The sequence below is a fragment of the Pleurotus ostreatus genome (genome assembly GCF_014466165.1).
Source record: "Pleurotus ostreatus strain PC9 chromosome Unknown scaffold_8, whole genome shotgun sequence".
NCBI lineage: Eukaryota > Fungi > Basidiomycota > Agaricomycetes > Agaricales > Pleurotaceae > Pleurotus > Pleurotus ostreatus.
The window spans coordinates 458,053-473,226 of NW_023503163.1; the positions used below are offsets into that span (position 1 = coordinate 458,053).

General features: G+C 49.3%; 4 protein-coding genes across 4 annotated transcripts; 3 read left to right on the forward strand and 1 right to left on the reverse strand.

The window, feature by feature from the left end:
* Positions 1 to 165: 165 nt before the first annotated feature.
* PC9H_010462 (uncharacterized protein) lies at positions 166 to 3,193 on the forward strand (the record flags this gene model as incomplete). The annotated part of the gene is made up of 16 exons (XM_036779955.1): positions 166 to 314; positions 367 to 637; positions 687 to 841; positions 893 to 935; positions 988 to 1,006; positions 1,038 to 1,305; positions 1,358 to 1,399; positions 1,463 to 1,811; positions 1,871 to 1,882; positions 2,381 to 2,415; positions 2,475 to 2,512; positions 2,587 to 2,626; positions 2,680 to 2,738; positions 2,795 to 2,904; positions 2,973 to 2,996; positions 3,059 to 3,193. 16 exons carry the CDS (start codon positions 166 to 168, stop codon positions 3,191 to 3,193), a joined length of 1,749 nt encoding a protein of 582 aa, XP_036627338.1.
* A 1,137-nt stretch (positions 3,194 to 4,330) lies between these two features.
* PC9H_010463 (uncharacterized protein) lies at positions 4,331 to 6,224 on the forward strand (the record flags this gene model as incomplete). Its single annotated transcript, XM_036779956.1, has 13 exons — positions 4,331 to 4,429; positions 4,486 to 4,639; positions 4,689 to 4,753; positions 4,805 to 4,896; positions 4,946 to 5,048; positions 5,100 to 5,111; positions 5,166 to 5,262; positions 5,319 to 5,367; positions 5,421 to 5,430; positions 5,484 to 5,590; positions 5,644 to 5,807; positions 5,861 to 5,884; positions 5,947 to 6,224. 13 exons carry the CDS (start codon positions 4,331 to 4,333, stop codon positions 6,222 to 6,224), a joined length of 1,254 nt encoding a protein of 417 aa, XP_036627339.1.
* A 593-nt stretch (positions 6,225 to 6,817) lies between these two features.
* On the reverse strand, positions 6,818 to 8,755 carry PC9H_010464 (uncharacterized protein; the record flags this gene model as incomplete). Its single annotated transcript, XM_036779957.1, has 13 exons — positions 6,818 to 6,853; positions 6,926 to 7,206; positions 7,262 to 7,285; positions 7,340 to 7,503; positions 7,567 to 7,673; positions 7,726 to 7,735; positions 7,790 to 7,838; positions 7,897 to 7,993; positions 8,047 to 8,161; positions 8,212 to 8,303; positions 8,356 to 8,420; positions 8,472 to 8,625; positions 8,681 to 8,755. 13 exons carry the CDS (start codon positions 8,753 to 8,755, stop codon positions 6,818 to 6,820), a joined length of 1,269 nt encoding a protein of 422 aa, XP_036627340.1.
* Positions 8,756 to 11,559: 2,804 nt separating this feature from the next.
* Positions 11,560 to 13,279, forward strand: PC9H_010465 (uncharacterized protein; the record flags this gene model as incomplete). Its single annotated transcript, XM_036779958.1, has 5 exons — positions 11,560 to 11,934; positions 11,986 to 12,125; positions 12,172 to 12,303; positions 12,354 to 12,434; positions 12,490 to 13,279. The coding sequence occupies 5 exons, from the start codon at positions 11,560 to 11,562 to the stop codon at positions 13,277 to 13,279; spliced, it is 1,518 nt and encodes a 505-aa protein (XP_036627341.1).
* Between the last annotated feature and the right edge of the window lie 1,895 nt (positions 13,280 to 15,174).

Here is a 15,174-nt window from a genome sequence, read left to right on the forward strand (position 1 = left end):
ATTGCGACTCCATTTTCCGGAAAGAAGCTGATCATCATCGCATCTTTGATCCTTTGGCCAGACTATAATAACACACCCAACAGTTCCGCAAATGTCTTCTTCGTTACCTCTTCGTCCCTTTGACACTTGACCCTTTAACATTCATTTTACGACCCTTCGTTTATAATGTCGCTCATTGCTAATATCTCAAGCTCCATGCAGCTTTCGTCGTACCAGATAGGGCTGGAGATTGACGACAATAGCCCTCTCATTCGTTACAACCCTCCAGACGCCTGGCAACAAGTTAATAACGCATCAGATCCGCTCACGTCGAGGTGAGAGAAAGCACATATCTGGCATATGAAATGAAGCTCACTCTTCCGCCAGGTATTACGGAGAAACCTTCACGAGAGCTTTGAGCTTCGGGGCCGAAGCTGTCTTCTCGTTTAATGGCACTGGTGTGTCAATATTCGGTGGACGAAAATCAGGATATGGGGCCTTCGGGGTCCTTCTAGATGGTGTACCATATGAAGGGAGCGCGTCAACCCAAGGCAATGACGAAGCAGCCGTGCTGCTCTTCAGTAAAAACGACCTGGAAAACACCAATCACACCGTGAAAGTGATTGCTAATGGACCAAAGCCCTTCGACATTGACAAAGTAAGCACATACCGTCAGAGACACACTCACCTTTGTGACGATAATATAGATTGCGTGGATAACTGAACTCAATCCTCAACATGGTCGAGCGCCGGTCGAGACTACAACTGTTGACGATAGCGACCCTGCCTTTCAGTGGATGCCTCCTTCGGCATGGAACACACAGCCTGAGGGACTCCAGCATTTCCGCCAGACTACCGGGCAGTGAGTGAATCTACGTTCTACCCTTTTTTTGTGCCTAAATTCAACGAATAGCTCGACATCTCAAGTAGGAGCGTCTGTATCCTATACATTCGCCGTATGTTCTTCCTGATAGTATTGACTTCTTGTACTGACGTCCATCCCCATAGGGTATTACATATCCTCTAAGTACACGGACGAAACGCTAATGATAACGCAGGAGAAATGATCTCTGTATACGGAACGGTGGGCCCTCGGAACGCACCGTACATAGTTCAGCTAGACGATAAGTCCCTGCTGTTTTACAACGCCACGAGAACCTTCTACACCCCCCAAACATTGTTATTCTTTGCCGACAACCTTGGATCAGGCAACCACACCCTTACACTATCCAGCGCGCAGGGGCTCTCCACCGGGATGGTTCTGGAGATCGATTACGCTGAAGTTACTCAGTTTGTCACCAAAACATCCATCGTTCGAACCTCGGCGTTAGTTTTCACTACAACTCCCTTCGTATACATATTCAGCTCGTGTTTCTAGTGTTCCGTCTCCAACACAGCCGATAGCCGGCATCTCAGATCAGTCAGTATCTCCTTATCCGAGTTGTCAACAACTTCAATTGTTAATCAACATCTCCCCCACTAGCATGAACACCGTTATCATTATATCGACCATATTTGGCACAATCGTGATATCGATTCTTCTGTGGACCGTCTATCGGCTCTGGAGGCGAAACAAAGATGAATACGACCGCGTCGAGGAAGAAATCAAGATCGATAACCAATTTGATTGGGCGCAACCGTCTAACAATACCTCTGCGGACGGAACCAGAAATAATGCTGGTAAGGGTAGACGGTCATGGTTCCAGAGGCTTTCTCGTCTGCCGAGGTCCAATGCCTCACGAGAAACATTGTTGCCGCGCACTGGCGGGAGAGCTGGAGCGCAGTTAACAAGTGCGCAGCGCCAAAGTCTACGGCAATTGAAGCTGGCTGGAGTAAGTGTCTTCGATTGCGCACCCGTTCCATTCGAGGGGCTGATTGCATTACATGACAGCTCTTCAGACCGGTGCGTAGGGACAGTGAGCAACTCGAAGACCGAACTAGACTTGTCCAACGTTCCGAAGTCACAATTGAGGACTATGGACATGTGCCGATGGAAGGAGAACCAGCTCCGCCAAACTACTGGCAAGCAACGCGACGTATATTTTCGCAGAACTAGTAGACATTCTCTCAAGGCCATTCAGACGAACGGCTGACACTGTTTTCATCTTTCTTGTAGGTCAATTAGAATAATTAGTATAATCTCATACTGTAAACACTATACGAAATGTAATAATAATGTAACCACCGAGGACGGGGTGGTCTGTTATAATGGTTGGAAGCGAGGACGAACAAAAAAGAGGCCTTACCAGGGTTCGAACCTGGGTTACTGGAAATTGTTTAACGTCAAAATCCAATGTGATAACCACTACACTATAAAGCCATGCTATCTATTGCGCGCGGCGTCATTAGATGCGATCCTCTGTCACTGCGAAGCTGAGCCGCTGAGCTTCATGCGAATCAGGCCTTCAAGCGAACCATCATGAGCGGTGTTGCTAAGTGCCCACCTTCCTCAGCAAACGAACGCATTGGAAGGCTGATCCACTCTACGCTTGTAGGACTATGGCTTCGTGCATCTTTTGCAAAATCATCAAGGGTACGCGTCCATCGTTCGATCTCTACTATACACGCACAGCACCTAGGGATCAGAAGCTGATTTGAGGTTGATAGGGGAGATTCCTAGCTTCAAGCTTCTGGAAACTGAAACCACGTACGTTGAGATGCCAGAAACCTTTGCTGTACATCTCCAATGCAGTACGACAGATTTGCTTTCCTCGACATCGGGCCCTTGGCGAAAGGCCATGCGCTCGTAATTCCGAAGTGTAAGCATTAGACTTAGTCATATCCACTGTGCTTGAAGTCATGGGTGGCGCCGCAGATCATGCAGAGAAGCTACACGAGCTCCCCGACGAGTCCCTCGTGGACTTGCTTCCCATCGCCAAGAAAATTGCGATAGCAGTGGGCTCCGAGAATTACAACATCCTCCAGGTACGCTTGCATGCATCTCCGAATGTATCATGGACTTAGCGTCTTATTGATACAACGTGCTGTTGCAGAATAATGGAAAGTTAGCGCACCAGGTACAATGTCGCTTCATTTTACTCTGGACGATAAGACCGCTGACATGCCTCGCGTCGTGCAGGAAGTTGGTCATGTACACGTACATGTGATCCCAAAGCCATCGAACGAAGAAGGGCTTGGTATTAACTGGCCCGCCCAACAAATGGCCAAGGAGGAGTTGCAGAGTCTGCTCGAAGAGTTAAAGGGGAAGCTGTGAGGCTCAATGTCGACAAATTACCATTTCGGATGTAGACTATTCGACAGGAAGCTCCGCGGAAGGGAACGAAGCTGGTATGATTCTTTACTCCAGAATAAATATGCTGAGTGGAGTGTTTCGGTTCATCATTCTGTTCACAGTCATGCTGGAGACGATGCGCTGCACAGCATCGAAGACCAAATAGTAGTCGCTTCTGAGACTTCTTGAATTCTTCCTGGGCGCCTTGCTGCCTTGTCGGGGCAGGCAGTCGGCGGCCACGTCTCCTCCGTAACCACATCCAAGATTCGATTGTAGAGGCGGGCCGCGACAATTTGATTGGCTGGGTAAACCTATCAGCAAGATTTTCTACGTCACTGGCCAAGGATCTTGGCTCGACCACTAACTACTTCCCAAAATTTATGCATAAATTAATTACTCCCAAGCCCCTCGGCATCGGTTTCTAATCGTCGGCGCGTACAGTCGACGCCAAATGCTCGTCGCTCTCGAGGGCCCTCAAAGTCACCCGATATCGCGTTTGCAAGCCGATGGAGTTATCGAAAAAAATTGCACGCTAAATCCCGTCGTCGCTTGTTGCTTTCCCTGAAGATCTGACAATGACGCACCAACTGGTTATCTATCCAAGCTGTAAAACGGAATCAACGTCCGCCAGTCTAGCGTTTGATGCGGATCGTTTGATTTCAAGCAATCTGCCTCCGTCGTTACAACCTTTCTCTACCTCCCTTATCGGCCAACCGAAAAGCTGACACGCAAAACGTCCTGCATGTTTACCATGTCTCGAGATTGTGGGTTATTTTTGGCGCACTTGGCGATCTCAGAAGTACTCAATTCAGTATAGTTCCATGACGGGAGCCAATAACGTGTTGTCTCAGGGTCTTTTGACTACGGACTTGGCATCCCTGCTGGCATACACCGGCGGATGTGATAAGTGGCTCTTGGGTTATTACACGAAAGCTTTAGAAGCAATGTCACAGCTCCGTACGCTGTATGGTTCTTCGCTTTGTACAGCAATCCTTTTCCCTCTTACTGCTACTTGAAGATAGAGAGCGCATTGCGCTGTGCTGACTTATAATCATCCAATCCACACTCGTTTAAATCGTCCTTCCAGTCAACCCGTCGTTCCTTACACGCTACTTCAGTATGGTTCGTTTTGACGACCCAAGTCCTTCAGAGAACCCGGATGGTCTACCAAAGGTCAGTCCTTTGGCCAGGCGCATCCATGGTTGGTCGTGGCAAGCAGTACGTCCTCTATCTGCAGATCTAAAATACATGGCTTCGACTGACTTGTATCTTAGTTCCCAATAGGGATGGGTACCGGTGCGGTCTATGTCACCCTCTCAGGCATCAAAACTCGGTCTTCGATATTGACCACGGTCGAAACGGTCTTCTACGTCCTGAATATGATATTGTTTGTTCTCAACACCACGACGTTGCTCTTGCAAGCAATATGTAAATCCCCTCATCCCCTTCCCCTCGAAATGCTCATGTCTCGCACTAGTGTATCCCAAGCAGGCTGGGCGACTGCTCAACGATCCCGTCAAGGGTGTATTTGTTCCTCTCGTTGTACGTAAACCCGCGATTAAAATTGCAATACCGTCCTCACGAACATAAAAGGTATTGTCGTTTGCGACTATCATCATCGGCACCATCAACTACACGGTCCCTTCAGGGCATAGTAGTCCAGATTTCATTTACGTCCTCTTCTGGTGCGTCAACTCGAGCCTTCTCCCATGACGTGGCTGATCAATACACTAGGGTGTATACTGGATTCGCTGTCCTTCTGTGCTTCCCTATGCTGATGATATGGTTCAACAAACCTCATGATCTATCGCATTTCACGCCAGCATACGCGTTCTTGGTACGTCTCAATTGCTCCGCGAGATTGCAACGACTCACAGAGACCGCTTAGGTTTTTCCACTGGTGCGCTACGGATTACAGCACACGATGAGTAGTCGCTGAACCTTCCCTCTTCAGATGTTAGTTGGCGTAGTGTCCTTCAACGTACTCCGAGTCTTGGAGCATGACGACCCGAGGTCAGTCGGGGTTCTCCTATGCGGCTACTTCTTCCAAGGTGAGAACATATTGAATCGAGTTAGTTCGTCCCTTGACTGTTCGTTATCATTATAGGGCTGGGTTTCTTTATGACCTTCATCTACATCTGTATATATTTCATCCGGTTCGTCGATTTCCGCTCCCCTTAATTTTCCCCTATCTAATTTGCTTCTTCAGGATTATGAGCGTAAGACCTTCAGCGATGGGACCTGGCTTCAGCCTAATCATTTTATCTTGTAGACTGGATTCCTCGAGGGTCATCAAGCAAACGGCGCATTTGTTACCTGCGGTCCGCCAGGTTTCACCGCGCTTGCACTTATCCAACTCGGTCAGCGTGCAAGGGAAATGTGAGTAATTGCTCCTCGACGGTCTGACATATCTTGATGTTCTTTTTATGCAGCCTGCCAGCACATAACCTAGTCTCGCCTGCTGCCGGAGAGATCTGGTACGCAACAAGCGTCATGTGTGCACTGTTACTCTTTGGGCTCGCAGTCTTCCTGTTCCTGTTCAGTGCCCTCCCGTACTGGTTCAAACTCCACAAGCATCTGAACGAAATCCTCGGATGTATGTGCTGTGACGCAATGAGTGGTCATTTTACTTACGTCCACTTTTGCTAGGTTGGGCATTGACATTCCCCAATGGTAAGTTGGTTCGGTATTAATGTCCTCCAGGAGTAGTTGATTTACTTTCCCTTTCGCTGCAGTCGGGTGGATCTCTACGCTCGCCCTTCTTGGAAATATCTTTGAGATCAAGGCGTTCTACTACTTGCACCTCATGATGACCACCATCATGGTCATCACCTGGACTGTGCTCTTCACCCTGACATTGGTCGCTTTCTGGAAGGGCCTTATCTTCCGCTCGAAAGACGAAGACGTCATCAAGGATTCCATCACCATATCCTTCTCACGCAGAAGTAGTATGAGCGATGTAGAGGCAGAAAAGCACGAAAAAAGAACGCGTTCTTCTGGCGAGGTGGTATAAGTTTCGCTGCTGGTTACACGCTACCTCGTCGTTCTTGATCACCCGGTTACAAGCTCATCTGGCATGGTCTTGGAGGTCTCCCCCGCTCTTGCTTTCCTTGTCCATATTTTGTCATGCACTCGGACTACACACCCACGACATACCCTATCCCTTGCCTCTAGAATAGGCCTATCATACAACATGGCAGTACCATATCTTTCCTCAGCACCCACCCACACTCTCACTCGCTTAGCATTACTTAGACCTGTAGCTGCTTATCTTGTTCTCCGAAACTGTATGATAGAATTATCCCCTCGCTTTCCGCTCTCCACTTAGACCTTACCTATCCAACTACCGAGCTTTCTCCCTTAGACCCTCCGTACTCTCTCCTTCTCCTTCGTGACCCATGGGGTATCCATTCAGATCTCCTAGTTAATATCTCAATGCCGGCTATCTGAGCTTCATTCGATGTCGTGTATTGACGACAATACCAATGCGCCATATATACCCGTTGCAAAACAATACAGTTATCCTCTGCAGCTAAAAAGAGTGTAATCTAAGTATTTACGATACTAGGTCGGGGTGTATATACTTGTTATTGAGTCCGATAGTGTCTAACCATCCATTGAAAGTAGTACGTCTAGGTATCTCTATTTGTGAAGGGAAGGAATGTGTCCAGAACTCCTTCAAGGAGCTCCAAGAAGTAAACATCTAGCTTAAACCATATTGGGGCCAGAAATATCTCGTCCGTGGTGATGGTCGGGTTTCTTGTCGTAAATCGACATATCATCGTCCTCTTCTTCGACGGCCTCAGGGAGCGTATCCTTAATGACATCTTCATCTTTCGAGTGGAAGATGAGGCCCCTCCAGAAAGCGATGAGCGTGAGCACAAAAAGGATGAGCCAGGCAAGGCAGATGAGAACCGCCATGATGGCGTGGGTGACATAGAAACCCCTGACTTTGAATATATCGCCGAACAATCGCATGGTAGCAATCCAACCAACTACAGAAAAGGAGCAATGAGGTTCTGCGCACGAAAGAAGGAAGAGCAAACTCACCGTTGGGGAAGGTCAAAGCCCAGCCTGAACGAAGAAATGAGTTAGTGACCGTTTGTAGAGTGTGAGTGCCGTGCTTACATCCAAGAATTTCGTTGAGGTGCTTATGAAGCTTGAACCAATATGGGAGAGCGCCGAAGAAGAAAAAGAAGACGGCCAATCCCCAAAGCATGAGAGCTGCCATGATCGACGCAGAGAACCAGATCTCGCCCGCAGTAGGGGAGATAAGGTCATGTTTCGGAAGACTGGGGATTGGCATTATAATCAGCCACAAGTCAAATGTCTGGGAGAAACCGAGCTCGACTTACATCTCCCTTGCACGGCTCCCGAGATTAATGAGTGCGAGAGCGGTGAAACCAGGAGGTCCACAGGCGACAAATGCACCGTTGGCTTGGTGACCTTCTAAAAATCCCGTCTAAACAGATTGTCAGGACATTGTTCACGCTCGAGACAGACATCTAACGTACACTCATGATCCTGCAGGGAGGGAGGAGTCAATTATCAAGAAACACGTGGAAGTGAGACACGAACCTGATAATGTAGATGCAGATGTAAATGAACGTCATGAAGAATCCGAGGCCTATAGGAATACATTCGGTCAACACGAAACTCTGGAAAGAGAAACCAATGGGACCAACCTTGGAAAAAGTATCCCGTGAGCAAGACACCCAGTGCACGGTTATCCGCGGGATCCATAACCTTGAGGACATTGAACGCGACTACACCTACAAGCATCTATCACAAGTAGCAGGATTAGCAAGGTTTACCTTTATTTTAGAAGTACCCACCATTGGGAAGATCAAGAACGCATAAGCGGGGGTGAAATGGGAGAGGTCGTGCGGATTATTGAACCATATCATCAACATCGGGAAGCAGGTAAACACCGCAAAGGCCGTGTAGACCCTATATTTCCTTTCAGCAACCGCTAAGTTCTAATCGCCAGTGGCACCTACCAAAATAGCGCGTATACGAAGTCCGACCCTACGTGTCCTGTTGGCCATGCATAGTTAATCGTGCCGATGATAATTGTAGCGAGGGACAAAACCTAGTAAACAAATTCAGAAACTAAACCAGGGAAACGTAGCAATTGTACGTACGACAAGCGGTACAAAAATGCCCTTGACGGGATCCTTGAGAAGTCTCAGGGCCTGCCTTGGGTACACTACAAGTGGATTAGTGTTTATGACGATTTCCTCCTAACGGGTAGACGCACGGATAGCTTGGAGCAGTAATGTTGTCGAGTTCAAGGTGAACAAAGCGATGTTGAGGAAGAAAAAGAATGTCTCGATAACGATCACTGGTTGAGACCGATGGTGAAGACCGGAGAGTACGACATATACGGCGCCTGTGCCCATGCCGATGGGGAACTACAGACCGCGCCAGTTAGGGAGGTCGTTTGTATAGTGTACTGGAATCCCTCACCGCCTGCCAGGACCAGCCATGGATGCGTCGCGCCAGCGAGCTCACAGGGGGTCTTTCGCTTGATGCTGCGTTCATGGTCGCAGGAAGCCTTGCTCAGGAAAAATATATAGCGAGCGTAGGAGATGAAGACTTGGAGGGAAAGCGAGGATTGAAGATAAAGTGGAATGAAAGAAATGAAAGAATGAAAGAACGGGGATACGCGCTGCGCTGTGGTGCTTGACCAGTCAAGAAAAGAGAAAAGAGGAAGAAGAAAATGAAAAGGCCACTCCACAGCAGTCAGCACTCTCGACAATAAGTACGCCGAAAGCTTGAGGTGGCCTCGTTTCAACTCCCATTGTATTTAATCAAAGCGCGTCGTGTGGTGTGTTGTTGATTGTTATGAATAGGTCTTCGTCTTGGCGCAGATAAGATCGCGATAGCATTATTCGCGACGCCTACACGGTGAAGAAAAAACCAACCTCACTCCACTGCACCATGCCTTGGCATGGCGACAGCACGGAGTCAACGTCGATTGGTGCACCATTCCGGAGAATGCGCGTTTCTGTCACTAAGCATTGTTATCAGACGAAGTTCATGATTGGTTGACGAGAAGAACCCTACATGCTTCCGTCAATGTGAATGGAGTCTCGTTGCTGCGGAAAATGGCCTGAACATCGTAGATCGTGCCAAGTCCTGATGGTGTGGCTGTGAATGCCACAGGGACGAAGTGGCGGCCTCCGTTGGTCAATCTGTCAATAGCCACAAATAAACCTTTCACCAATAGGAGCTCGTTAACCGCCGCGGAGCCTCAAAACTGGCTCACCACAAACGACAAGGGAGACTTGCGGGAGACGATCAAATTCTGCAATGCTGTTGGAGGCTGTCAGGTATGTGTACAAGGTAGATAGTATCGTCGTGGGGATCACGCTCCATACTCTACTACCAACACCGTGTACATCCTCTATGTTTTCCAAAGTACTTCATTTCAATAACGACGACCGCCTGGAAGAGTTTAGATTATAGCCCGACGTTCGCGCCATGCGCGACCTCGAGGGAAATCATGCTGGGAACATTCGATTCTCCCGCAAAGCTTAATCTCTGTGTCCTTTTGGATGCTTCGCACCAGTAGCGAAGCAAACTGGCATTTGATTTGCTGATTTACCCCGATTGATGACTGTACAGACACTGTTCTCGATGTGCTGGCGACACGATGCAGGGTTCTCAAAGAACCATGCTTCCTGTTGCTGAGTTGAACAACATATGCAAGCACCCTTTGTAACGAATGTTCCTATTTTGGTTTTACTGCAACACCTGCGTTGCACCACGATTATTCCCTGATGGGAAAGGGGTTCTACAGCTTCTCTTGGCAAGAGAATCGCCCCAGAAACACCATATTCCATTGTCCACAATATACTGCTGTGATAGGCGACTTACGCAAGGAGGATGTTTGCTCAGCTATGGCGTATATAATACCCCAGATCGCACTCTACCTGCAATAAGCTCTGGAAGCGACCAACTCTACACCTGCACTTACACTCTTTCTTTACCAACCGATCTACCCCCACTACCATGGATCCCGGTTCAATCTTCGAGAGCGTCATCTTTGCAACCCGTGTTGCAGACACAGTCAGGTCAGCATCATCGACTACGACGACCACGGTGCGCAGTGCGCAATGATATAGGAGCGAGTCAACGCCTAGCGCTGAAGAGACTACCACATTTTCCAGTCTGTGAGTACCCCGATCATCTTCTACGGAATATTTTCTTACAGCACCCGCGCATAGGACAGGAAACGCTCGCTTAGTTGGGGCTCCACTGGGCGATATGTGCATCCGCCATCGCGATGCAACGACCATATAATGCCGAACATCGAATCCTGTACATCCTGTACATTATAATCCACGAAATATACATCTTGGATACATCCCGCCCTTCCTGTCGATCATATAAATCTACGTCGATCGTAATGCGGCAACGGACCCAGTATTTTGGTAAGTCTCGGTTCGGAAGCAAAAGTGGAACCAGAAGAGTGGTACTTCGATGTGTATTGATCATGTGAGCGCCCGTTAGACGTTTAGCGTTGTCGACCACGGTCTGGCCATTGGGATAGACTTTGTAGCCCTCCGGGACCCAGGGCTGCCTCATGAGTCGTTTACCGACGGACCTGAACATATTTGAGCTGGTCGTAGACCGGTGTAACTGGATTTCTCGCCAGAGAGCGACTCGGACGGAACATACTTATGCAAATGCGCATCCGTTTGTTGGTTGATTGCTCCATTTTTCTTCTTCTGAAGCTACACTGTGTATACAGTGGCACTTTACTAGGCGGACTACATCATGATCTCAGCTCAATTTGGGCCATTAGTTCACAATGTACGTTAGACAGCGTAGCGCTACGACACTGTGCGTAGCTGCATTTGTCTGATTTTAATCGTCACTGAATGTCTGGATTCGAGCTTCGTGGTCACTGGTCGCAGTGAACGTTGACACCGTTTGACGCAACAGCATCAAAACAGCACCCAAATCAGACAGGAAATCGGCATCAACGACAATATGCTGTGTGTTTCCCAAGAGCAACAAAAGCCATCTTTCCAGATTTCAGTGGCAGTTTGTCTAATTTCTTCGCTATCGCGCCAGCCTAGCTGTACGACGTGTGGGAGGGAGCTAACACGTGACTAAACGTTGCGGAAGATGGAAAACGCAACGAAAGCGATTAAAGTCCTTTCAATGAATTGGTTAGCTGCTGCTTGCTGCTCAAAGTGTCCAAACCCATTCAGAGGCAACCTTCTCATCGAATTGCAGGCATCGCCATGAAATTACAGCAAGCAACGTGATTACTATTAGCAAGCAATCGTATCACGAAATCCAAACGAAATCGCCCATTTCTCATCTCGACTCTCATGGCAGAAACTTTCTCGTTCTCTCGATGGCCGCCGTCGCTCCCAGAGGAGCAAATATCGCATTTGACTGAAATTGCCGCCACATATGCTCTGTCTCATGGCTTGACATATCTACCAGTCGGCCAGCAACCTCGCTTTCCAGCAGCCGCCATCCATGCACCATTGGCGCTATTCCCATCTCCAATACCCCGAGACCTGTTTCAGTTGGCACAGAGACTGCAGCGGACATACAATGTGCTGTACGCAAGAATCGCTATGGACAACGATTTCCTGGATCAAGTGATGGGTGCGGTCGAAGGAGTGGGCAAAGTTGATGAGTTTGTTGGCCAGTTGTGGTCCGGGTGGAAACAGATTCGCGACGAAGGGGTAGAAGAGGTATGCACTGATCATCTCATGTGGCTAGCACGACACTTACTATTTCTCCAGACACTGCATCTCGGTTTATTCCGATCGGACTACTTGCTGCATGAGAACGCAGACTCGACTCTAGGACTGAAGCAGGTCGAATTCAACACGATATCGTCGTCGTTTGGAACTTTATCTGAACGGGTTGCAAGTCTGCATAGGTGTGTATGACAGGCGATCGGCGTGTCTCTTTCTGAATTCCGCCAGATATCTGTTGTCAGCAACTGCGTATTATGAGACATCGCCGATCCTCGCCATCGATAACTTCCCTCCTAATACCACAACTGCCGGTCTAGCTGCCGGGTTGGCCGCTGCACATGGGAGCTACAACAATCAGAGGTAGAGCATCTTCTCGCTCGGGTCATCCAGTGGTGCTTACGTTCGTGTAGTGCATGGATTCTCTTCGTCGTGCAAGCAGGGGAGCGGAATGTCTTTGATCAGCGATGGCTTGAATACGAGCTTTTGGAAAAGTACACATCGTATCATCCACGTCGCTTTCGTCGACCTCACATCCCGGTTGTCTAGGCATTCTATCCGCGTCATCCGACAGACATTCGACGACCTAGCTACTTCTGCACGGCTCGATCCACAGACTTCCGCCCTTCGTATCTCGCGAGGTGACGGGCCTGAGGTGGAAATATCCACGGTGTATTTCCGCGCTGGGTATGCGCCCACGGATTATCCGACGCCAGGTCATTATCAGACACGATTCCTGCTTGAGCGATCCTCTGCGATCAATTGTCCTTCCATCCCGCTACAGCTCGCGGGCGGGAAGAAGGTGCAGCAGGTCCTTGCTCAGCCAGGCGTCTTGGAGCGATTCCTGGGGGATTCGAGCAAGGAAGATCTAGATGCGATCCGCGGTAGCTGGATGGGGATGTGGGGCTTGGATCTACAGGACGAAGCACAGAAGAACGAGACTGTCGAGCCGCTTGGCGTACGGTTGGCACGCGAACGTGCACTGGAACTCGTGCTGAAGCCTCAGAGAGAAGGTGGCGGGAACAACGTCTATAAGGAAGCAATACCTAAATTCCTCGACGAATTACCCGTGTCAGAGAGGAAGGCTTGGATCGCCATGGAGTTGATAGTCCCTCCTAATGGGACAGCGAACTATTTGATACGATCTGGAGGCGCGGCGGTGAAGACGGAGGTTGTGAGTGAGCTGGGTATCTTTGGTTGGGCGTTGTTCGGGAGCGGGAAGGTTGTGAAAGATGCGGAAGCTGGATGGTTGGTCAGAACGAAAGGAGTCGACAGTAACGAGGGAGGTGTAGCTACTGGTTATTCTGTTTTGGATTCAATTGTACTGGTAGATGTCTAGATAAAGGTGAGTCATTTCGTCTCTCTTCTGTTCCGCCGCCATGCGCTAATATTCATTCTATAGTGGCTGTATGATTATGAAGATTTCGACTTGGAGGCATTATCATCGGTAGCTTCGTGCACCTCATACGCAAATCACTGTTTTCGGACCCCTTTCCCCACTTCATGCCTTAGGCCACTTCATATTATGCTAGAACTTCTACCACTGACGATTGCAGCTTCGGCTATACTTGCGGCACCAGCGGTGTATGTCCGAGGGCGCCATTCTCGTTCCCGGAGGCGAATTTGGACACGTCCACTGCTCCGCTCCTAACGTAAGCTTTGCGCTTCTTGTTGGCCGATTTTGAACTCATTCCATCTGTTACGTAGAGTGGTGAAAGGAACAGATTACTCATGTTTCACTCGCCATTTCCGTGGAGGAGCCTCTCTGACTCCTTCAAATTCTTCGACACACACTCCCCCTCCCTCCCTATCTTCATGGTGCCCACCGACGAGCAAGTGCTATCCTTTGGTCGACAACACATCAGTCCCCCCCGGTGGGAGCAAACCCTGATATGGCTTCCGCCGAACGGAACTACTCGTGCAGGCAGAGAAAAGAGGGCCCGCTGCGTTGTTGCCGGACACCGAGGAAGGTGTAATGGCATCTCATCTCTCGATTCTGTTATGTCCATGAGTATCAGATTGTTGTCATTGAGCCTAGTGATGGGCCCCATATCTTTGGGGCACAATTAGGTCAGTTTTAGAGCGCACCCCCCTGGCTCGAGTTAACGATATAATAGGATCCATTTTTGCGAATCCTTTCGGGCCACTCTTGGTGCCCAACACACGTTCGTTTAAAATTCTGGGCTACTCCTTGAATGTCCTCCTCCCAGCTCCGTCGTCTCCAAGGTCGTGGCTCAGCCTTGCGGCACTGGCTGACTGGGATGATCCTCCGTTGAAAGTGCACTGTTCGAAAGACGAAGGCTGTCACCGGCGCACCTAACTTGAGTGTCGGACCCGGATGTGTGGGCAAGAGCGAACTCCATTTTGGCGCGTTGAAGGTAAGGGCAGTAGTTTATTCTTCGGGTTTAGTAATTTTAACTGTGTAACTTCCCTTGGTTGCTCCGAACAATTCCCCTTCAGATCAAGGGGACATCGTCCATTCAGCATCGGCTACGAGAAGACTGTTCATCTGTAAAAACAACCTTTGTGCGATCGTTGATGGAACTATATGAGTGTAGCAGGTTACTTCTGGAGCCATGCGATTTGGCCTGCTCCTTCAAGCGACTTGTGCATACGGAGAGTACGCGGATCCTCATCGCCTGCCACCTTCTACTGCTGATCATTCAATGATCAGAGGGAGTCAGAGTGAACCCCTGTTAATGCTCAGGGCTGCAACACGTGACGAATAAAATCGATATATAAGACTTCAATGCATGCCCATCCTGCCTTTGTCTTACCCCCACAGCAGGCAGAAGACTGCGAGGCTCTTCCCATCCAGGCTCTCCAGCCCTCGTCGTGAGCGGGTTAAGGTCTGAGTGTCACATCCTCTTCGCTTGGCCCTAGAGGGGCCTGGTCGTAATACGGCTACAGTGGCGTACCAGCAACATTGCCCCTGATCGTTCTCCCAAAGACTCAAGTCGCTTCGTGCGCAAAGAGGAGGGTATACGATTGGGGCGGCTTTGGAATTCGTTGCGAGGATCGGGTGGTTTAGATTGGTTTCCATGGTCGGTTCCTTCGTCGGGCGTCGCCTTCCAGCTAGCAAGTGCTTCAGGTTCTTCCATCGCCTTGCCATACGCCACTCGATACACCGACACCTGAAGCGAAAAGGACTCGAAGGAGGGGGTTCTACCCTATGCACAATCCTCGAAATCTGCAGGATTTCGATCGGAACGCAGCCGAAGCGTTCGCGTTGAA